We start from the raw sequence: 25,434 nt of genomic DNA, 5'->3' as shown, positions 1-25,434 counted from the left end.
CAGTTTTGGTCTTTTATCAATAAAATGGTCAAAAACATTGATATACAATTTCTTCTAGTGCTGTGTAACATCCTCTCTTTGGAGAAGAATGGCGGGAAGTCACTGGCTTCTTAAGGACATGGTCCTCATCTGGGTTTGTGTATATAAGTATACTTAATACAAGATCATACAGAAGTAGTTCACATGATTATGTATATTGACTTGAAGAAAGTCAAATCAATGATTTCTTAAACCATGGAATTAGCAATTGTATTATCTAATGATGTGTTTCCATATTATTTGATAGTAAAGTTTCATTGTCTTTTATGACAAAACAGGAACATTCTTCTCATACTATAGAGTTAAGGGAAGCAAGTTGCTTAATAATTACCCCAGGTTCCCTTAAGAACATAATAATTACTTTCAGTTGCAGAACCATTTTTTACTTTCACTAAGATGCTTTGGGTTGAAAGATAGTATAAGTGGCCGTTAGTTTGTAAGAATATGGGAGAGGACAAACTGGGTATGATGGCACATTTCTACAATCTCAGTGACTCTGAAGATTGAGACAAGAGGATCCCGAGTTTGAGGACAGCTTCAGCAAATTAGCAAGCTCCTGCCTCAAAGTAGAAAATAAGAAGGGCTGATGATGTGGCTAATGGTAAAGTGCTCCTGAGTTCAATCACCATTACCAGAAACAAAAGAAAAAGAATATGGGAAAGGACAAAAGCAAATTTTTAAAGCAGGTTACACTTGCAAATTGCACATTTCTTATGTTAAATGCTTCTGGTTGCCTTTTGCCAAATGGAATACCAGTGTTTTCCAAAAAGACTTTAGTATCCTATTACCACCTGAGATTATTTCTGAAAATTCCTTTCTCTGCAGGAAGCTTCTCTGCATCTTCAGCTTCTAACAACATTTGACCTTTTACTTCTCAGATCTGCTGCTGTGGCCTCCTTTTTTCCTCCATTTGAAGACCCACCTTTCACGGTTTCCTTCAGGACAGTGGTTCTCAGGTGGCACCCAGGGTGGCAGCAGCAAAAGCAACCCCTGCAGGGTGGACACTTTATCTGTTGGGTTTTGGGGACAGAACTGTGTAAATTTCTCAGTATCACTTGATTATCGAGGAGGGGTAGAACCAGCTTGCCCTTAGACCTTCCCTTCCAAAGTGCCATCTTGATTCAGAATTATGCAATTGTAGGATAAAATGGAAATAGTGATTTGAGCTCTGAATGGGGTGTTAGGACACAGGTATCATTTTACACTTGAACCAGCATGGGATTTTCGCAGCAGAGAGGCGAGTGACCAGAATTTTGGTTCCAAACAAGTTGGCTTTTATTGATACACTCGGGACAACACAATCCATATCTTAACCCTAATATTCCCAATATCACACTTCAATAAAATCATATGTCAAAGCCAACACACCTCAATTGAATTGTCCAAAGTCCTCTGTTGTGTCGGTTCAGAGGACCTCGAATTCGACGTGTCTTAGTCAGAGGGAAGATGACGGCTGGTCTGGGAACTTCCTCTGGCCAATGGTCCGCGGATTGAGGACAGGCAGTTTCAGCTTGTCGTGAAGCGGTCAGAGCAGCGAAGTCTCGACAATCTCGGCGGGTGTATGATCGGTGGGACTCACGAACTTGGCTGACGTGGAGTCGTCAGGAGATCTGAACTGAGTCCAGGAGCTGTCTAAGAAGGGAGTTCATATACCCTTTTCCTTGGCTTGTTTCCATTTCTGGTCCAGATGGTGTATTATCTCCTTGGTGCAGTGCTCTTGTGACATTTTTTGGCTTCCTGTCCACTAAGGGCTTGTCATTTTTGTCAGACATTCAAGTCTGTTCCTTTCAATTCATCAATTGAAGAACATCTAGGTTGGTTCCACAGTCTGGCTATTGTGAATTGAGCAGCTATGAACATTGATGTGGCTGTGTCTCTGTAGTATGCTGATTTTAAGTCCTTTGGGTATAGGCCAAGGAGTGGGATAGCTGGGTCAAATGGTGGGTCCATTCCAAGCTTTCTTGTGGCAGGCGAGACCCGGGGCCCAGATTTACGCCACATGCATCTAAGATGGCGACTGGCAGAGAGCCAAATGGTGTGCTGAATGCGCCCTGAGAAAAACAGGAAGCATTTACCATTGGCTGTATGATAATTAGTTCAGCCGCCTAGCGGGTGGACAGATATCGCTTACATGTATGCTTGAGCTCGTGATCGCTTGACCTTTAATAGGACTGGATGGACATATCTGGTTACAACTGCATATGCATGAGGCTGCTTATATATTGAGGGTGTTATCCGAATAAAGTGGAAGCTGCTTCATGAACTTCTGAAGTATACGTGTCCTTTGTCCCGTTGGTCAGCGGCAAGCAGCAAGTGGTGGCCCAGACAGGGAATTGGTGGGCACTCAGGTAAGTAAAAGACAGTTTCGATAGTGTAATTAACAAGAAGGTTTCACTATTTGAGGAAACAGTTGCCTTAAGGTTTTAAAGAAAGATCCCCCTAGTGAGGGAATGTAATGAAAGGTTGTCCCAAGAGACAACGAAGGACGTCCTGTCGTAAATGAATATGTATAAGGTGTTATTTGTGTTACCTTTTCTTGTTTCATTTCTGTTTGTTGTTGTTGTGGTGATATGGACATTAGTTCATTTCTGTCTGACTTCCAAAAAACCAAAATTTCAAGAACAGTTAAGAGAAGGGGAAAAGATAATAGAAACTATAAAAGAAGAACAATCAAGTCGAGCTTCTGAAAGAGAAAGTAGGTGTTCAGACCTCTGTGCCTCCGCCAGAGCAGTATTAACTCCAGAGATGGGAGTACAACCAATACCAACTTTGGTTGTCGGCCCATTATCTAAAGGAATAGTGGGACTAGTTCTGGGGAGGAGTTCTTCTGCTTTAAAAGGATTAAATATTGTCCCTGGAGTTATAGACCCTGATTTTACAGGAGAAATAAAAATCCTTGCTTCTTCACCAAGAGGTGTAGCAATAATAGCTCAGGGTGATCGCATAGCACAATTGTTGGTCTTACCCAGCTGCCATGATCAATATACATCAAAGAATATTATTAGGGGAAATAAAGGATTAGGTTCTACTGGCCAAAATATGGTCATGTTAACATTGGGTTTAAAAGATAGACCTATGACAAAGTTAATGATAGAAGGCAAAAGTTTTGAGGGCTTAGTAGATACTGGGGCTGACAGAAGTATTATCAAAATTACAGAATGGCCCAAAGCCTGGCCACTTCAACAGGCAGATCAGACTTTAAGGGGATTGGATATAGGTTCCAATCCTAACAAGAGTGTAGCCATATTAAAATGGAAGGATAAAGAAGGTCATAGTGGTATCGTCCAACCTTACATCCTTGAACATCTCCCAGTAAACTTGTGGGGGAGAGATATCATGGAACAGATGGATTTACATCTTACATCCGAGATCCCATACAGTAATCCAAAAGCTAATCAAATGATGTTAGCCCAAGGACACATATGAGGAAAAGGTCTTGGGAAAAATAGTCAAGGACCTACTTTACCCATTTTAGTTACTCCAAAACAAGATAAAAAGGGATTGGATTTTCATTAAGGGCCACTGAAGCAATTAAAATAACATGGAAATCTGATAAGCCTGTCTGGGTCCCTCAGTGGCCCCTCTCAAAAGATAAATTAGAAGCGGCCCAGCAATTGGTTAAAGAACAACTAGAGGCTGGACACATCAAACCATCCACCTCTCCTTTCAACACACCAATATTCATAATAAACAAGAAATCAGGAAAATGGAGGCTATTACATGACCTAAGAGCAGTAAATTCTATAATGGAGCCCATGGGACCTATTCAATTAGGATTACCTACTTTATCGACTATCCCAGTTAATTGGCCCTCCATTGTAATTGACATAAAAGATTGCTTCTTTTCCATTCCGTTACATCCTTCAGACACCAAAAGGTTTGCATTTACTGTGCCCTCACTTAATAATAGCTCTCCTAATAAAAGATATGAATGGATAGTCCTCCCGCAAGGCATGGCCAATAGCCCCACTATGTGTCAAATATATGTACGCAAGGATATTGAACCCATACGCCTAGCAAATCCTCAACTTTTAGTCTGTCATTATATGGATGATATTTTGCTAGCTCATAAGGAAAAATCTGTCTTAGAGCAATGTTATAATCCCTTACTAAAGTCACTGAAAAGATGGGGCTTACATATTGCCATTGATAAAGTACAAATGACAGATACCAAAAACTTCCTGGAATCTATCATAAATGCAACTATGGTTAAACCCATGAAAATTACCATTCAGGTGGACAAACTTAGAACTTTAAATGATTTTCAAAAACTTTTGGGTGATATTAATTGGATTAGACCTTACCTTCATTTACCCACCTCAAGTTTGGGCCCCCTGTTTGATATTCTTAAAGGTGATTCTGACCCCCTTTCTAAGTGGGTGCTTACCTCTAAGGCTCGAACAGCTCTCAAGTTTGTTGAAACAGCTATGGAAAAGGTTCATCTTGATCGTATTGACCTAGCTAAGCCTTTATCATTCATTGTCTTGGCCACAAATAAGTTACCTACAGGAGTGTTTTGGCAAAAGGGTCCTATTCTATGGGTTCACATGAATTATGCCCCTAACAAGGTCTTATCCTTGTTTACCAAATCTGTGGCAGAATTAATCCTTAGGGCATTAAAAGTATCCCTTTTTACTGGCCTTCCAGGTCCTCTAAGTTTACACAATGATTTAACAGAAACGGCCACCAGAGACCCACACATCTTTAATACGCTTGAAAATGCAAAAACTTTTCATTCCAAATTTCATGTAAATGCTTCCACTCTACATACATGCTATAAAATTACTAAGGCAACAGCTCGGGACATAGTCAAGTCTTGTGCTAAATGTGCTATACTTATTCCTAACCCCTCATTAGGAGTAAATCCAAAAGGGCTTCAGTCCAATCATATTTGGCAAATAGATGTAACTCATTATTCAGAATTTGGAAAACTACAATTCATTCATGTGTCAATAGATACATTTTCAGGATTTATTATAGCCTCTGCTCACTCTGGAGAAAAAACCAAAGATGTGATAACACACTATTTACATTCTTTCTCCATCCTAGGGGTCCCCAAACAAATTAAAATAGATAATGGTCCTGGATATACATCCCAGGTCTTTAAAAAACATCTACCTCAAGTGCTCTGGAAGGACATTCTATTGGGACAATGGAAAGGCCCGGATCCGGTGTTAATCTGGACCCGAGGATCTGTTTGTGTTTTCCCACAGGACGACAATTGCCAATTTGGGTGCCAGAGAGATTGGTCAAGGCCTCAACAGAGACCCAAAAACAGGAGGAAGATGAGGAGGCTTCTCCCGCTGATGGCGCTGGCGATTTCTCACCAAGTTATTGGAGGAGACTCGCGTGAACTATGGGGGATAGTAAAGACGTGGCCCTATCCTGTACCACTTACCAACTCCTCTATTTTATATCCTCCTATTTTTACAACAATTGGCCACATTTCTCCAGTCTGCGGTTCAATGGGGAAAAGAATGGTTTGGGTTTTTGTCCGGGGGAGGTTTATTGTGTGTTCTATCTGTTCGGTGCATATAGTGTTTATACAAAATGCGTATACATCGGTGCAGAGAAACAGCCATTATTCACCAAGCTCTCGTCGCAGTTGATGCTGGCTCATCCTCACAAGTCTGGTTAAATATGCTGGATAGGGGGGGTGTTTCAAGATGGCGGACAAGAGGGTGGCTGCATTTCATGTTGCTCCAGGACTCAGGATTCAAAAGAGGAGATATTGAGAGACTTGGGACCAACTCAAAGCAGCTGGGTGAGTCTCTCCCATTGGGGAGGCGTCCCGGATGGGGCAGTAGTCCCGGAACGCAGGGAACTTTGTGAAGTAGAGCTGCCCGGCGAGACACCCCTCCCCCCGCCGGAGCAGTGAACTTGGACAACTGGGAGCATCGTAGAGGAGGCCGCTCAGCACAGTGCTTGGACTCAGAGCAACCACTGGGGCTCCGGGCAGCTGCCCAGAGGAGGAGCTGTTCGGAGAGCTGTTCGGACTCAGAGCAACCACTCCTGAACACCGGGGCCTGCCCAGAGGAGGAGGAGGAGGAGGAGGAGGAGGAGCGCAGCTGCTTGGACTCAGAGTGACTGTACCAGAGCTACAGGCGGTTGCCAGAGGAGGAGCTGCGTGGCGAGCTGTTTGGACTCAAAGCGACCGCTTCTGAATGCCAGGGCTGGCCCTGAGGAGGAGGAGGAGGAGCACAGTGGGTCACTTGGACTCGCAGTGACTGCATCAGAGCTCCAGGCAGCTGCTCAGAGGAGGAGGTGAGTGGTGAGATGTTTGGACTCAAAGCGACCGCTACTGAACACCAGGGGGCTTCCTGGAGGAGGAGCGCGGTAGGTCGCTTGGTCTCGGAGTGGCCACACCAGAGCTCTAGGTGGCTGCCTCGAAGAGGCATGCAGCAAGTCACTTGGACGGAGAGGGACTCAGAGCAACCGTTCCTGAACACCCGGGGACTTATCTGGAGGAGGAGGAGGAATGGGGTGGGTCACTTGGACTTGGAGTGACTGCCCAGGGCTATGGGCAGTTGGCGGGAGGAGGAGGCATGCAGTGAGTTGCTTGGACTCCTAGTGACTGCACCGGAACACTGGGCGGTGGTCTGGAGGAAGAGGCATACAGTGGGTCGCTGGAACTCGGAGAGATTGTATGGGGCTCCAGGTGGATGCTCAGAGGAGGGGACACATAGCCAGGAGATTAGGTGCAGAGCACGGTCCCAGGACCTAGCAGGCTTCTTGGTGGAAGAGCCGCACAGAGACACGCTTAGGGGCAGAGCAAAGGTTCCAGGACTGCAGGCAGATTCTCTAGGAGAGGCAGCCTAAGGAGACTTGTCTGCAAAGGGTGAGGCACCCAGGCCCAGGAGGTAGGTCCGGGTTCCTGGGAACATTGCAGAGGAAGGCAGCCCAGCCCAGGTGGTAGATGTAGATTGAGGGGAACCTCTAGGAGGGGAATGGACCAGCGAGACCTCCCCACTGGGTAAGTCTTCCCTGCTGGGTGAGGTTTTCCCACAAGGATGGTAAAACCAGAGACACAGGCCCAAACAGACCTGGCCTCAGCCCGCAGCCTAGTTACCCTTTGGATGACCACTGGTCAACAAGTGGAGGCACCTCTGCCCACTAGCAGGGAATATACCCCACCTGAAGGCAACCACCCCTAGAGAGGCAGCTTCCTTGTGGAGCACCGCACTATCAACTTCCTCCAAGACTTCAGCCTACTGAAGGCTAAGAGGGGATATACTAGAAATCTTCAGGGACATTATAAGTCAATAGAGGAAATCTGCAATATCTCAGTGGTCCACTGATACCTGAACAATATGAGAAAACAAGGGAAGAAAATGCCCCAAACAAATCTAGATGTTACATCAATAAAACCCAATGACAGCATGGCAGAAGAAATGACAGAAAAGGAGTTCAGAATGTACATAATTGAAATGATCAGGGAAGCAAACGATGGGATGAAAGAGCAAATGCATGCACTGAATGATGAGATGAAAGAGCAAATGCAGGCATTGAATGATCGCACCAATCAACAGTTGAAAGACCAAATACAGGAAGCAAACAATCATTTCAATAAAGAGTTAGAGATATTGAAAAAAACAAACAAACAGAAATCCTTGAAATGAAGGAAACAATAAACCAAATTAAGAACGTCATAGAAAGCATATCCAATAGTATAGAACACCTGGAAGACAGAACCTCAGACATTGAAGAAAAAATATTTAACCTTGAAAACAAAGTTGAACAAACAGAGAAGATGGTAAGAAATCAGGAACAGAATCTACAAGAATTATGGGATATCATGAAAAGGCCAAATTTAAGAATTATTGGGATGGAGGAAGACTTAGAGAAACAAACTAAAGGAATGAAAAATCTATTCAATGAAATAATATCAGAAAATTTCCCAAATCTGAAGAATGAAATAGAAAATCAAGATCACGAGGCTTATAGGACTCCAAATACACAAAATTACAACAGACCCATACCAAGGCATATTATAATGAAGATAACTAACATACAAAATAAAGACAGAGTTTTAAAGGCTGTGAGAGAAAAGAACCAAATTACATTCAGGGGGAAACCAATACGGATATCAGTGATTTTTCAATCCAGACCCTAAAAGCTAGACGGGCCTGGAACAGCATTTTTCAAGCCCTGAAAGAAAATGGATGCCAACCAAGAATTGTATACCCAGCAAAACTTACCTTCAAATTTGACAATAAAATAAAATCCTTCCATGATAAACAAAAGCTAAGAGAATTTACAAAAAGAAAGCCAGCATTACAAAACATTCTCAGCAAAATATTCCATGAGGAAGAGATGAAAAACAAAGAAGCAAATCAGCAAAGGGAGGAATTATCCTAAAGGAATTGTCAAATAAAGGAGGAAACAAGTCATGTCAAATAAGTAAATAAATAAATGAATGAATGAACAAATAAATAAATAAAATAAATAAAATGAACCAAATGATTGGGAATACAAATCATATCTCAATAATAACCCTGAATGTTAATGGCCTGAATTCATCAATCAAAAGACATAGACTGGCAGATTGGATTAAAAAGAAAGATCCAACAATATGTTGCCTGCAAGAGACTCACCGCATAGAAAGAGATACCCATAGACTAAAGGAGAAAGGATGGGGAAAAACATACCATGCACATGGACTCAGCAAAAAGGTGGAGTATCCATCCTCATTTCAGATAATGGACTTCAAGCCAAAGTTAGTCAGAAGGGATGAAGAAAAACATTTCATACTGCTTAAGGGAAGCACAAATCAGCAAGATTTAACAATCATAAACATCTATTCCCCAAACAGTGGCTCATCCGTGTATGTCAAACAAATCATTCTCAATTTCAGAAACCAAATAGACCATAACACAATAATACTAGGTGATTTTAACACGCCTCTCTCACCACTGGACAGATCTTCCAGACAAAAATTGAACAAAGAAACCATAGATCTCAATAACACAATCAATAATTTAGACTTAATGGACATTTATAGAATATACCATCCAACCAAGAGCGAATACACTTTCTTCTCAGCAGCACATGGATCCTTCTCTAAAATAGACCATATATTATGCCACAAAGTTAATGTTAGCAAATACAAGAAGATAGAGACACTACCTTGTATTCTATCAGATCATAACGGATTGAAGTTAGAAATAAATGAAAGAGTAAAAAACAGAAACTATTCCAATACCTGGAGATTAAACAATATGCTATTATATGATGAATGGATAACAGAAGATATTAGGAAGGAAACTAAAAAATTCTTAGAGGTAAATGAGAACAAAGAAACATCATATCAAAATCTCTGGGACACTATGAAAGCAGTACTTAGAGGAAAACTTCCTTCATGGAGCACATTTAATAAAAGAAGTAAAACTCAACAAATAAACGACCTAACTACAGCTCAAAGCCCTAGAAAAAGAAGAACAGACCAGCACCAAAAGTAGTAGAAGACATGAAATAGTTAAACTCAGAGCTGAAATCAACGAAATTGAAACAAAAGAAACAATACAAAAAATTGACAAAATAAATAGTACGTTCTTTGAAATAATAAACAAAATTGATAAACCTTTAGCCACACTAACAAAGACGAGAGAAAACCCAAATCACTAAAATTCAGAATGAACAAGGAAATATCACAACAGACAGGATTGAAATACAAAACATAATTAGAAGCTATTTTGAAAATCTATACTCCAACAAAATAGAAAATTTCGAGGACATCAACAAGTTTCTAGAGACATATGAATTACCTAAACTGAACGAGGAGGACATACACAATTTAAATAGATCAATTTCAAGTACTGAAATAGAAGAAGTCATCAAAATCCTACCAACAAAGAAAAGTCCAGGACCAGATGGGTTCTCAGCCGAGTTCTACAAAACCTTTAAAGAAGAGCTCATTCCAATACTTCTCAAAGTATTCCATAAAATATAAGAGGAGGGAACCCTCCCAAACTCATTCTATGAAGCCAATATCACCCTGATACCAAAACCAGACAGAGACACATCGAGGAAAGAAAATTTCAGACCAATATCCTTAATGAACATCGACACAAAAATTCTCAACAAAATTTTAACAAATCTCATACAAAAACATATTAAAAAGATAGTGCACCATGATCAAGTGGGTTTCATCCCAGGGATTCAAGGTTGGTTCAACATCAGGAAATCAATAAATGTAATTCTCCATATCAATAGACTTAAAGTCAAGAATCACATGATTATTAAAATAGATGCAGAAAAAGCATTTGATAAAATGCAGCACCCATACATGCTCACAACACTAGAAAAAATAGGGATAGTGAGAACATTCCTTAACATTGTAAAGGCCATTTATGCTAAGCCCATGGCTAATATCATTTTAAATGGTGAAAAACTGAAAGCATTCCCCCTAAAAACTGGAACAAGGCAGGGATGCTCTCTTTCACCACTTCTATTCAATATCATCCTTGAAACTCTAGCCAGAGCAATTAGACAGACCAAAGAAATTAAAGGGATACAAACAGGAAAAGAAGAACTCAAACTATCCCTATTTGCTGATGATATGATTATATATTAGGAGGAACCAGGAAATTCCACCAGAAAACTTTTAGAACTCATAAGTGAATTCAGTAAAGTAACAGGATATAAGATCAATGCACATAAATTTAATGCATTTTTATACATAAGTGATGAATCTTTGGAAAGAATAATCAGGAAAACTACGCCATTCACAATAGCCTCGAAAAAATAAAATACTTGGGATTCAATGTCACAAAAAGGTGAAAGACCTCTACAATGAGAACTACACAACACTAGAAGAAAGAAATTAAAGAAAACCTTAGAAAATGGAAAGATTTCCCATGTTCCTGGATAGGAAGAATTAATATTGTCAAAATGGCCATACTACCTAAAGTGCTATACAGATTCAATGCAATTCCAATTAAAATCTCAATGATGTACCTTACAGAAAAAGAGCAAGCAATTATGAAATTCATCTGGAAAAATAAGAAACCCAGAATAGCTAAAGCAATCCTTAGCAGGAAGAGTGAAACAGGGTGTATTGCAATACCAGATCTTCAACTCTACTACAAAGCAATAGTAACAAAAACGGCATGGTATTGGTACCAAAATAGAAAGGTAGATCAATGGTACAGAATAGAGGACACGGACACAAACCCAAATAAATATAATTTTCTCATACTAGACAAAGGTGCCAAAAATATGCAATGGAGAAAAGATAGCCTCTTCAACAAATGTTGCTGGGAAAACTGGAAAACCATATGCAACAGAATGAAATTAAACCCCTATGTCTCACCACGCACAAAACTCAAAATGGATCAAGGACCTCAGAATCAGACCAGAGACCCTGCATCTTATAGAAGAAAAAGTAGTTCCAGATCTTCAACATGTTGGCTTAGGACGAGACTTCCTCAACAGTACTCCCATAGCACAAGAAATAAAAGCAAGAATCAATAACTGGGATAGATTGAAACTAAAAAACTTTCTCTCAGCAAAGGAAACTATCAGCAATGTGAAGAAAGAGACTACAGAGTGGGAGAAAATCTTTGCCACTCATACTTCAGATAGAGCACTAATTTCCAGAATATATAAAGAACTCAAAAAACTCTACACCAAGAATGCAAATAGACAAATGGGCTAAGGAAATGAATAGACACTTCACAGAAGAAGATCTACAAGCAATCAAGAAACATATGGAAAAATGTTCAACATCTCTAGTAATAAGAGAAATGCAAATCAAAACCACCCTAAGATTCCATCTCACCCCAATTAGAATGGCGATTATCAAGAATACAAGCAACAACAGGTGTTGGCAAGGATGTGGGGAGAAAGGTACACTCATACATTGCTGGTGGGGCTGCAAATTAGTGCAGCCACTCTGGAAAGCAGTGTGGAGATTCCTTAGAAAACTTGGAATGGAAGCACCATTTGACCCAGCTATCCCACTCCTTGGCCTATACCCAAAGGACTTAAAATCAGCATACTACAGAGATACAGCCACATCAATGTTCATAGCTGCTCCATTCACAATAGCAAGACTGTGGAACCAACCTAGATGTCCTTCAATTGATGAATGGATAAAGAAACTGTGGTATATATATACAATGGAATATTACTCAGCCATAAAGAATGATAAAATTATGGCATTTGCAGGCAAATGGATGAAATTGGAGAATATCATGCTAAGTGAGATAAGCCAATCTCAAAAAACCAAAGGATGAATGGTATCGCTAATAAGTGGATGATGACACATCATGGCGGGTGGGAGGGGTTAGTGTTAGGGTTAGAGTTAGGGTTAGGGAGGGGAAGAGAAATGGAGGAAGGAAGGACTGTACAGAGGGAAAAGAGGGGTGGAATGGTTGGGGGGAAGGGAAAAATAATAGAATGAATCAAACAACATTACCCTATGTAAATTTATGATTACACAAATGGTATGCCTACGCCTTGTACAAACCGAGAAACAACATGTATCCCATTTGTTTACAATTAAAAAAAAAAAAGGAAAAAAAATATGTTGGACCAGTAGTCAAAGATGGGTAAGATCCATGGGGAGCTCATACCGACCTCAGACAGAAAATGAGGGCCAGAGCCTCATTGTCTGATGACGGGTAAGGGTGTTGCTATGCCATGGACAACCTAAGAAAGGCACGGTCTCTTTTATAAACAGACAGGGGGAAGTGTGGCGGTGAGACCTGGGGCCCAGGGTTACGCCACATGCATCTAAGATGGCGACTGGCAGAGAGCCAACGGGGGTGCTGAATGCGCCCTGAGAAAAACAGAAAGCGTTTACCGTTGGCTGTATGATAATTTGTTCAGTAGCCTAGCACGTGGACAGATATATCTTATATGTATGCTTGAGCTCGTGATCGCTTGACCTTTAATAGGATTGGATGGACATATCGGGTTCCAATTGCATATGCATGAGGCTGCTTATATATTGAGGGTGTTGTCCGAGTAAAGATGAAGCTGCTTCATGAACTTCTGAAGTGTATGTATCGTTTGTCCTGCTGGTCGGCGGCAAGTGGCAAGCGAGGGCAAGCGGCACTTTCTGAGGAATCTCCACACTGCTTTCCAGAGTGGCTGCACTAATTTGCAACCCCACCAGGAATGTATGAGTGTACCTTTCTCCCCACATCATCGCCAACACCAATTGATGCTTGTGTTCTTGATAATCGCCATTCTAATTGGGGTGAGATGGAATCTTAGGGTAGTTTTGATTTGCATTTCTCTTATTACTAGAGATGTTGAACATTTTTTCATATGTTTGTTGATTACTTGTAGATCTTCTCCTGTGAAGCATCTGTTCATATCCTTAGCCCATTTGTTGATTGGATTATTTGCCTTCTTGGTGTAGAGTTTTTTTTTTTTAATTATTCAACACTGACATTTTATTTTCTGAAGTTTATCATTTTTACAAAACAAAACAAAAAACAGAGCAGGTATCAAAAACGGCAGAGTTTAAAGAATTTCTGCACCAGTTTTCACATAAGTCAGTGATTATGAAACTGGTAGCCAATGTAAATACTAAACACAGGCTAATTTCCCTCTTGGTCATATGTTTTTGGGTGTGGTTTTTTTTTTTTTTTTTGGAGCTACTCTGTAATAATAGCTTTTTATAAGCACCGGTCACTTTTTGAGAACCGATTTGGTTTGTCCAACAAAGTAAACAATTTTTTGCTGTGTGGCATTTTCTTTTTTTTAAAAAAACACTGAGCTGAACACAGAATATGTTATTTGTTTGGATCTGAACCAAATCTTTTGAGATCCCAATTACCCTGAAGAACACTGAGGACATTTATAGGGCATACTAAATGTTATATTAAATATTCATATACATCATCATAATGTCTAAGGCAGCTACTATTTTTCTAAAGAAATAGTATTTCATTCAGAGGCTGCCCAGAGTTTGAACTATATCATAGTTTCTACATCCTTTCTGATTTGGAGTAGTTTCCCTAAAGGGAGCCATATTATTGAAACAAAAGTTTTAATATCATGCCAAATAGGCTCTGATATTTTACAGATACACCTGTATAGAACAAGATTCCTTGTCTGGACCCTGGGTGACCACAAAGAAATCAAGAGGCCATGATAATTGAATGTTGAAAGGAAGTAGCATTCGTAAAACAGCATAATCTGGAGGCAAGCAGAAATAAAAGTGGAAATTAGTAGTGGTTTTCACTCACCACTTTTGCTTAAATAAGAGAAGTATGGTCCAGTTTTGCAATTAATAGCTGCCAGTTTCTCAAATAAATAAATATATACATATATGTAAATATATGTATATATTTATTAATTTTAAAAAAAAATAAAGATCACTTCCTGACTAGCAATGAGTTAGGAAACTGGCCTCAAATTCTGATCAGATCTCTCAGTATTAGTCAAAAATAATATAAAAGAGCACAGAAATCAGCTGATGGGAGTTTAAGATTGCACAATTAAACCTGAACATACATGATACTATACACAGACTGGTATACACATCATTGAAATGATTATGAGAAGATGAAACAATCCTGCTGAAGCCAAATTTCCTCCACATTATCCCAATTTTCATGAAAGGAAATCTGGTACGTAATTCTCTTCTTTATAGATATGAAAAAGGAAGCAAGAAGGCAAAGCTGAGAGAAACAGATGCTACCCACAGGGCAGCGGTGGCATTTGGTTGTTTTGGTCTTTGTACCAGCAATTCCCACTCCCACGGTGGAACCAGTTCCTGCTGGGCTACACCGTTTTCCTTGCAGTCAAGACACGAACAATGGATCCTACTCCTCCAGCAGCAAGTGCCTTTTCATGCCATTGTAGTAACATAGCACTGCTATTGTCAGATGGGCTCTCAAAGCCCTTATAAATATACTTCATTAGGAGATCCACACCATTCTTGTCCAGAGATTGAACGGCCTTTTCAATATCATTAGCTTTAAAAGAGATGAGCACCTTCAAGACAATGCTGCCTGCCCGATCCTTCACCGCCTGACTCTTGGTGTTGATAGGGGGATTTTTCAGAGCTGCCTGGAGAGCAGCTGTCATGTTTCCTTGCCGCAGGCAGGAGTCCACCTCGCCCTCGTCGGCCCGGCCTGCCCGTCACCCCCGTCCTCCTCGTCCACGAACTTGTTCTCGTCGTACTCGTCCACGTCCACCTTCCGGAAGCGGGCCGACGACACCGCGTTCTTCGACATCCCGGAGCCGGACCCGTGGCAAGGCCTCCTCGGTGCTACCTCCAGCTCAGCTCGCCCGGCCCGGCAGGAACCCACTGCCCGGCGCGTGGTGTAGAGTTTTTTGAGTTCTTTACTTATTCTGGAAATTAGTGCTCTATCTGAAGTATGAGTGGCAAAGATTTTCTCCCACTCTGAAGGCTCTCTCTTCACATTACTAATAGTTTCCTTTGCTGAGAGAAAGCTTTTTAGTTTCAATCTATCCCAGTTATTGATTCTTGCTTTTATTTCTTGTGCTATGGGAGTCCTGTTGAGGAAGTCTGATCCTAAGCCGACATGTTGAAGATTTGGACCTACTTTTTCTTCTATAGGATGCAGGGTCTCTAGTCTGATTCTGAGATCCTTGATCCATTTTGAGTTGAGTTTTGTGCAGGGTGAGAGATATGGGTTTAGTTTCATTCTGTTGCATATGGTTTTCCAGTTTTCCCAGCACCATTTATTGAAGAGGCTATCTTTTCTCCATTGCATATTTTGGCACCTTTGTCTAGTATGAGAAAATTGTATTTATTTGGGTTTGTGTCCATGTCCTCTATTCTGTACCATTGATCTACCTTTCTATTTTGGTACCAATACCATGCTGTTTTTGTTACTATTGCTTTGTAGTAGAGTTGAATTTCTGGTATTGTGATACCACCTGCTTCACTCTTTCTGCTAAGGATTGCTTTAGCTATTCTGGGTTTCTTATTTTTCCAGATGAATTTCATAGTTGCTCGCTCTATTTCTATAAGGTTCGTCATTGGGATTTTAATTGAAATTGCATTGAATCTGTATAGCACTTTAGGTAGTATGGCCATTTTGACAATATTAATTCTGCCTATCAAAGAACATGGGAGATCTTTCCATTTTCTAAGGTTTTCTTTAATGTCTTTCTTCTAGTGTTCTGTAGTTCTCATTGTAGAGGTCCTTCAACTCTTTTGTGAGATTGATTCCCACGTATTTTATTATTTTCAATGCTATTGTGAATGGGGATGTTTTCCTAATTTCTCTTTCAGAAGATTCATGACTTATGGTTTAAAAATGCATTGGATTTATGAGCATTGATCTTGTAACCTGCTAATTTACTGAATTCACTTATGAGTTCTAAAAGTTTTCTGGTGGAATTTCCAGGTTCCTCTAAATATATAATTATGTCATCAGCTCACAGGGATAGTTTGAGTTCTTTTCCTATTCGTATCCCTTTAATTTCTTTGGTTTGTCTAATTGCTCTGGCTAGAGTTTCAAGGACGATGTTGAATAGAAGTGGTGAAAGAGGGCATCCCTGCCTTTTTCCAGTTTTTAGGGGGAATGCTTTCAGTTTTTCACTATTTAGAATGATATTGGCCATGGGCTTAGCATAGGTGGCCCTTACAATGAAAAGGAATGTTCTCACTATCCCAATTTTTTCTAGTGTTTTGAGCACGAAGGGATGCTGTATTTTTTCGAATGCTTTTTCTGCATCTCTCAAAATAATCATGTGATTCTTAAATTTAAGTCTGTTGATATGGTAAATGATATTTATTGATTTCCAGATGTTGAACCAACCTTGCATCCTTGGGATAAAACCCACTTGATCGTGGTGCACTATCCTTTAAATATATTTTTGTATATGGTTTGCTAAAATTTTGTTGAGAATTTTTGCATCAATGTTCATTAAGGTTATTGGTCTGAAATTTTCTTTCCTCGATGTGTCTCTGTGTGGTTTAGGTATCAGGGTGATATTGGCTTCATAGAATGAGTTTGGGAGGGTTCCCTCCTCTTCTATTTCATGGAATACTTTGAGGAGTATTGGAATGAGCTCTTCTTTAAAGGTTTTGTAGAACTCAGCTGAGAACCCATCTGGTCCTGGACTTTAGTTGGTAGACTTTTGATGACCTCTTCTATTTCATTGCTTGAAATTGATTTATTTAAGTTGTGTATATCCTCCTCGTTCAGTTTAGGTAATTCATATGTCTCTAGAAACTTGTCAATGTCTTCAAGGTTTTCTGTTTTGTTGGAATATAGATTTTCAAAATCATTTCTAATTATGTTTTGTATTTCACTCATGTCTGTTGTGATATTTCCTTGTTCATTCCGAATTTTAGTAATTTGAGTTTTTTCTCTCTTTCTCTTTGTTAGTGTGGCTAAGGGTTTATCAGTTTTCTTTATTTTTTCAAAGAACCAACTATTTATTTTGTGAATTTTTCCGATTGTTTCTTTTGTTTCAATTTCATTGATTTCAGCTCTGATTTTAACTATTTCCTTTCTTCTACTACTTTTGGTGTTGGTCTGCTCTTCTTTTTCTAGGGCTTTGAGGTGTAATATTAAGTCACTTATTTGTTGATTTTTTACTTCTTTTGTTGAATGTGCCCCATGAAATAAATCTTCCTCTAAGTACTGCTTTCATAGTGTCCCAGAGATTTTGATATGATGTTTCTTTGTTCTCATTTACTTCTAAGAATTTTTTAATTTCCCTCCTGATGTCTTCTTTTATCCATTCATTGTATAATAGTGTACTATTTAATCTCCAGGTATTAGAGAAGTTTCTGTTTTTTATTCTGCCATTTATTTATAATTTTAATCCATTGTGCTCTGATAGAATACTAGGTAGTATCTCTATCTTCTTGTATTTGCTAACAGTAGCTTTGTGGCATGAATTATGGTCTATTTTAGAGAATAATCCATGTGCTGCTGAGAAGTGTATTTGTTCTTTGTTGGATGACATATTGTATATATGTCCATTATTCTAAATTGTTGATTGTGTTATTGAGATCTATCGTTTCTTTATTCAATATTTGTTTGGAAGATCTATCCAGTGGTGAGAGAGGTGTGTTAAAATCACCTAGTATTATTGTGTTGTGCTCTATTTGATTTCTGGAATTGAGAAGGATTCATTTGACATACATGGATGAGTCAATGTTCAGGGCATAGATATTTATGATTGTTATGTCTTGTTGATTTATGCTTCCCTTAAGCAGTATGAAATGTCCTTCTTTATCCCTTCTGAGTTGTTTTGGCTTGAAGTCCACATTATCTGAAATGAGAATGGATACTCCAGCTTATTTGCTGTGTCCGTGTGCATGGTATATTTTTTCCCATCGTTTCACCTTTAGTCTATGGGTATCTCTTTCTATGAGATGAGTCTCTTGCAAGCAGCATATTGTTGGATTTTTTCTTTTTAATCCATTCTGCTAGTCTATGTCTTTTGATTGATGAGTTCAGGCCATTGACATTCAGGGTTATTATTGTAATATGATTTGTATTCCCAGTCAGTTGACTCATTTTTGTTTTTTGACATGATTTGATTTCTCCTTTATTTGGCTATTCCTTTAGGCTAGTTCCTCCTATTGCTGATTTGCATCATTGTTTTTCATCTCTTCCTCATGGAATATTTTGCTGAGAATTTTCTGTAATGCCAGCTTTTTTTTTGTAAGTTCTTTTAGCTTTTGTTTATCATGGAAGGATTTTATTTCATCGTCAACTCTGAAAGTAAGTTTTGCTGGTTATAAGATTCTTGGTTGGCATCCGTTTTCTTTCAGGGCTTGGTAAATGTTGTTCCAGGCCCTTCTAGCTTTTAGGGTCTGGATTGAGAAATCTTCTGATATTCTTATTGGTTTCCCCCTGACTGTAATTTGATTCTTTTCTCTCGTGGCCTTTAAAATTCTGCCTTTATTTTGTATGTTAGGTATTTTCATAATAGTGTGCCTTGGTATGGGTCTGTTGTAATTTTGTATACTTGGAGTCCTATAAGCCTCTTGTACCTGGTTTTCCATTTCATTCTTGAGATTTTGGAAATTTTCTGATATTATTTCATTGAACAGATTGTTCATTCCTTTAGTTTGTTTCTCCAAGCCTTCCTCAATCCCAATAATTCTTAAATTTGGCCTTTTCATGATATCCCATAATTCTTGTAGATTCTGTTCATGATTTCTTACCATCTTCTCTGTTTGTTCAACTTTGTTTTCTAGATTAAATATTTTGTCTTTAATGTGTGAGGTTCTGTCTTCCAGGTGTTCTGTCCTATTGGTTATGCTTTCTATGGAGTTTTTAATTTGGTTTATTGTTTCCTTCATTTCAAGGATTTCTTTTTTTTTTTTTTTTTTTTTTTTTTTTAGTATCTGTGAGTCTTTATTGAAATGATCTCTTGCTTCCCATATTTGGTCTTTTAACTGTTGATTTGTGTGATCATTTAATGCCTGCATTTGCTCTTTCATCTCCTCTTTCAATGCCTGCATTTGCTCTTTCATCTCTTCGTTTTCTTCCCTGATTGTTCTAATTTTGTACATTGTGATCTCTCTCCTGACATTTCTTCTGCTGTGCTGTCATTGGGTTTTATTGATATAGTATCTAGGTTTGTTTGGGACATTTTCTTCCCTTATTTACTCATATTGGTCAGATATCAGTGGGACTCTGAGGTATTGCAGATTTCCTCTTTGGATTATAGTGTCCCTATAGATTTCCAGTATATCACGTCCCAGTGTTCAGTAGCCTGAAGTCTTGGAGGAACTTGATAATGCAGTGCTTCTGAAGAAAGCTGCCTCTAGCCTGATACTGGTTCCAGGGTTGTGGCCTGGTTCTGTGGGGAAAAGCTCTCACTGGGCAGCCTCCTCCATGAAGCTGGCTGTGGATCGAGCTTGCCACTGGAGGGAGCAAGGCTGCTTGGGGAAGGGCTGCTTGGTGAGTCAGGGGGCTGCCCTGTCCTGGTTCCAGAAGCTGCCTGTGAGCCGGGGCCCACCGCTGGGTCTGGGGCTCGGAGCTGGCTCTGTGTGGAGAGGCTCTCACTGGGCGGCCTGCTCCAAGAAGCTGGCTGTGGATCGAGCCTGCCACTGGAGGGTCAGGGCTGCTTGGGGAAGTCTGTGGCTGCCCTTCCATGGTCCCACAAGCCACCTGTGGCCCAGGACCCACCACTGGGTCTGGGGCTTGGAGCTGGCTCTGTGCAGAAAGGCTCTCACTGTGTGGCGTGCTCCAAGAAGCTGGCTGAGGAACGAGCCTGCTGCCGGAGTGAGCCTGCTGCCGGAGTGAGCAGGGCTGCATGGGGTAGACTCTAGCTGCCCTGCCCTGCTCTGAGAAGCTGCCCCTGCCCAGGCCTGCCACCTGAGCCAAGCTTCACCCGGTGGGAGAGACTCACCCCGCAGCTCTATGCTAGTCCAAGTCGCTCAATGCCTCCCCTTCTTGAATCCTGGGTTCTGGAGTTACAGGAGATGCAGTCACCCTCTAGTTCACCATCTTGGATCCCCTGAAATTATTTTTTTTTTTAAAATTCCATCACATATTTGTATCTTTGCATTGCATGCTGTTTTTAATTAAAAATAATGTAAAACATTTGTTACTCATCCTTGTCTTTCAGCATAAATAATTTAGCAAGTAATTATTTTGTCTTCAGAAAAAAAGATAATTGTTTCTAAATTATTATAATTAAATAGAATAAAGTCAATATGGGTTTTAATTAACAGAGTAGAACAAATAGTCCCTATTGGAGTATCTTGACACTTTGCTTTTGAATAATTACACAAAAACATCAAAAAATTGAAACACATAGAAATGTCCTCAAAAATGTTTCCATAATTTCACCACCCATAGATTATTGCCATTAAAGTTTTTGCAATACATAGATATATACATATACATATGTATATGGAAGTGTATTTTAATACACACAGACATATATATGTACATTCACATGCATACACACACATACACATACTTTAAAAAATAAAACCAAACTACACAGGCTTGTGTGTGTGTGTGTGTGGTGCTGGGGATTGAACCCAGGGCCTTGTGCATGCCAGGTAAGCACTCTACCAGCTGAGCTACATCCCCAGCCTACACAGGCTTCTTATATAGCCTTCTTAGAAACACATTGTAGGCATTTTTTCAAATGAATAGGTAAAGATTTATGTTAACATTTAACATCTACATAGAATTGCATTGTGTGTGTTCTTCATTTAACTTAGTATATATTAATGAGTGGTGAAGTTGTTTTCAGTCTCTCACCATAGATTGATATATTTTTGAATTAAAATCTGAAGTCACTCACAAATATGAAACATTTTATTTAGTCTACTTCATACTGTGGCTCAAAAATACAGGACAAATGCTCCAGTGGGTAAAGATAATTGATCAACTTTTGAAACAGCAATTTTACTTGATATGTACATTTTTCTATTAGCTCAGAATATTTTACATTTTTGCTCATGTATTCCTTTGGAGTAGTCAAAAGGCAGATATTGGTATCCAATTTAGCATATTAATTTCCAAGTTGAAGTCTTCAGATTTATATGTGCAGCGGAGGACACATATTAACACTTCATATAAAGAGCAGATTCCATAAATCTGCTCTGTGCTTTTTCCAATAGGTCAGTGCTTTCCTTTTGTTTTTAGGTTTGGAAGAATACTGAGGCATGCTAACCAGCCTGATTTCTCATTTCTGCCCCTTCCCTTCAACTGTAGTGACCTTGCTGTCTTCATCTAATATCACCTTTAAATTTGGTTAAAATGTGCCAAATTACCCTTACTTAATTGTAATCATTTCTCTGTTCTAAAATACCTTACCAATTAAATATGACATTCAATGAGAGCTCATTTTGTTCTTAATTTCAGTAGGTATCTTTATTCTTCGATAATCAAAGACCCTAGACTCACTTCTTTGCTATCCCTTAAGATAATTTGTACTTCAAACAATGCACATATTGAGTAAGGAATATTAAATGACACTGTGCATAAAATACTGAAAGGTATTATAGCTTCTGAAGACCACTGGCATTTTTTAATTATATTGTATAAAACTATTTAATGTATTATTTAATTTAAAGATAAAGAGTACTTCATATTTTTGTTAGTTCTGTTAATGTATTTTGGTCCATTTTGGAGAAGAAATTTGACAAACAGAATCCATTGTTTTTAAATGTGGAAACCATTAGATTAGAATAGAAAGAATTTATATTGAAAATGCTATTATAGCATTTTTTTAAAAAAATGCTCAATGGTTAAGTCAATTTCATTTGATTTTTTAATTTAGAATACTTTTTGAAGTGCTTCTAAATGAGAACATATACCTTTATACAATTTGTCCAGCTCTTGAATATAATTTTCCATACTTTGAGAAGGGATCAAGTGATGTTAATACAGTTTGGAAATCCTAGGAGGAAAAAGATCAAAGATTATCTCAGAGATCAGATTGATTTTGTATTGTTCTTATACTCATTATTATTTAGATTATGAGAGGTTGTGAGATAGATGTCACTTAACTGCTCTTCAAATATCCCATTATAGCCTCCAAACAAAATTAGTAGGTACATTTTAGAAGTTTTATTGACTGAAAGTCAGATATACTGAAGCACACTGTTTTTAATAGCTATGGACAGTGGAACACAGAGCAGCTCTGAGCAATGCAAGAATCAGACACAGCCACTGTCTTCAAGTAACTTATTATATAATTTTTTTATCTTGGCTTTATAGGGGTTAACATTTTGTTTTGTGCAAAATATCTGTTGACTGGATGAATGAAAAGGGAATAGTGATGCATCCAAACAACTATAATAAAGGACAAAGTATCATATACTTACAGTATTGATTCAAGTGAATGCTAAATGAGTTTAGAAGGAACAGGGGGAAAATTATTTTTTTGTTTCATAACCAGAGAAGCAGCATTTGAATGAAGATAGAAATGGATGCTTTTCATGCATGTTAAACAGGTAAAGTCATTAAAGAGGTAGCTACTGAGTCAACAGTGAATACATAAATAAATGATTAGGCTATATAGAAGAAAGGGGCCCATCTGTTAATGGAGCTAATTTTAGATGAAAAATATTTTCCCCCTCAGGGAAGCCTAGAAGAGAAGAATCTGTACCTTGGGCCCAGCTCTTTAAAGGATCCATAATTTACAAACACACACACAAAGTAACTCTATTAACAAATATGTGGGCATATGGGTACCTCCATCATTGGGAATCTGGATCTCTGCTAGGGAAACAATAGAGTTCCTGACCCTAAATACCTGCTTTGATAATTTATACTTTTCATTCCCCAGGTAAAATTTCTACATCTACTGTTCTACATGCCCATGTGACTTGAAGGATGATGGGTTGAGACAGACACTCTTTTGGACTGCTAAGAAAATAGGAGCAACAAAAATGCTTAGGTCACAGACAAATTATTCTTCTGACCAAAATCCTTCCTCTGGGATAGCATGAATGCTATAGAATTTTATTTAAGAAGTATTATTCCTATTATGCTCAGTATCCATATTCTTGCTTTCCTTTTGTTTCAAATTATAATCATGGAGGTAATCAGAAACCAACATAGTATTTACAATACATGCACATGACATTTCAGGAACATTTTGCAATTCACAGCATTCATAAAATTGAGTGTATGAAGCTTACGCATGCCTGTGAAGCATGACAGGCAACTCAATGAAAACTGAAACTTAAAAATGTGAATAGCTTCACTTTTTATTAATATATATATTTATACGTAAAACATATAAATATATAAAACATTATGATATATAAATATATAAAAATATAGAACAATATTTTATTTTGTTTTCAAAAATGTAGACCTGCCTTGCAAGAAATATTGAAATAAGTATTTCAATAATAATATAGGAAGGAAATAATATAGGAATAATATAGGAAGGAAAATAATATAGGTTAGAAATTCAACTGTACATAAAGAAATGAAGAGTGCTGTGGAAGAAATAAAGATAAACGAAAATCTTTTATTTTTCTTATTTTTATTTGGCCTAAGAGTAGTCTTTGTTTAAAACAATCATAATAACAATGTTACCAGTGATAATATCTTGTAGATAAGAGAAATGAATGACAGTAAGTTACATATAAGGGTTTGGAGGGAGAAATTGCAAATAATCTTTTAAAATATAATTTTCCTACACAAAAGTGTGATAGTGGTATTTGAAAGTGGACTTGGGTTTGTTGGAAACATACTCTAAATTCTAATGTAACTACAAAAAATGTTTTAAGAGTATAATTGATCTACTAACAGTAGAGTAAATGGAGCATATAAAATGATTATTTAAAATCAGAGAAGCCTGAAAGACTGGAAGACAAAACAAAGAACAAATGCAATGAAGGGAAAACAGTTATAAATATGATCATAGATGTTAATCCAATTATATTCATAATAATTTTAAATGTGAATGGTTTAAATACCCCAATAAAAGACGGTAAAAAAGAACACCCAACTATTTTATTTCTATCAAACCTACTTTTATTATCAAAACACAGAAAGGAAAGGAAAGTAATGGAAAAAAAATATATACCACACTAACAATCAAAAGAGAGCTGGAATATCTATATCAATTTCAAACAAAACAGACTTCAGAATATGGAAAATCATCATGGATAGAGAATATTACATAATGATAAAATGGTCAACTCTCCAAGAAAACATATCAATGTGCTCTGCAAAAAGTATCAAAGTACATCAGGCAAAACTGATAGTACTGCAGGGAGAAATAGAAAAAAACTACTATTTGTACTTGGAGACTTCTGGCACTTTTTAAGCAACTGACAGACCCAGCAGGTAGAAATTCAGCAAGGGTATAATTGAGCTGAAGAGCATTATCAATCAACTGAATATAATTGACACCTACAATTACTTTATCCAACAATAGAAGAATACACATTCTTAAATTCACATGGAAAATTCACCAAGACAGACCATATGTTGGGCCATAAAGCACAGCTTTCAAATTTAAAAGAGAAATCATGTGAAGTATGCTATCAGAACACAACAGAACTAAATCAGAAATCAAAACCAGAAAGATAGGTGAAGAACCCCCAAACACATGAGGATTAAGTAACACACTTCTAAACAATACATAAGTCAAAGATGAGGTCCCAAGAGAAATAAAAAGAGTTTCAGGAAGGGGTGAAGATGGTAGAGAAGGTTACTTTCCAAACTGCTCCATGGTGTGGGAGCAGGAAATAGGACAGCTAGTTTCTTTTTGAGGTCAGTTTAAAAAAAATAATAAATCCTATTGGGATTTAATACTGGACTCTCAGAATGGCCTAGGGACTCAGAAGTTTGGATAGAATAAAATAAAAAAATAAATAAATAAAAGAAAAACATTCACTGCCAGCACCAGGAGCTACTGATGTGGATCCACCACAGGCAGGTCAGGGAGACAGAGAAAAAGAGCCAGAATTTTGGGTGGTGCCAAGGTGTGTCTTAAAGTGGAGCTGTT

The 25,434-nt window shown here is 38.5% G+C and overlaps 2 protein-coding genes across 2 annotated transcripts in view; both read right to left on the bottom strand.

Annotated features, from left to right (window-relative positions):
• Positions 1 to 25,434, bottom strand: part of LOC306641532 (transport and Golgi organization protein 1 homolog) — a 220,987-nt gene that overhangs the window by 21,185 nt on the left and 174,368 nt on the right. The window lies entirely within an intron of this gene.
• Positions 14,358 to 15,312, bottom strand: LOC306641564 (actin-related protein 2/3 complex subunit 5-like). Its single transcript, XM_079106721.1, is given in 2 exon segments — positions 14,358 to 15,140; positions 15,143 to 15,312. Coding segments are annotated over 2 exon segments (453 nt in total). The 5' UTR covers positions 15,234 to 15,312; the 3' UTR covers positions 14,358 to 14,778.

This window comes from Sciurus vulgaris, assembly GCF_902686455.1.
Source record: "Sciurus vulgaris genome assembly, chromosome: 12".
NCBI classification, from domain to species: domain Eukaryota; kingdom Metazoa; phylum Chordata; class Mammalia; order Rodentia; family Sciuridae; genus Sciurus; species Sciurus vulgaris.
This window is presented reverse-complemented; position numbering and strand designations above follow the sequence as displayed.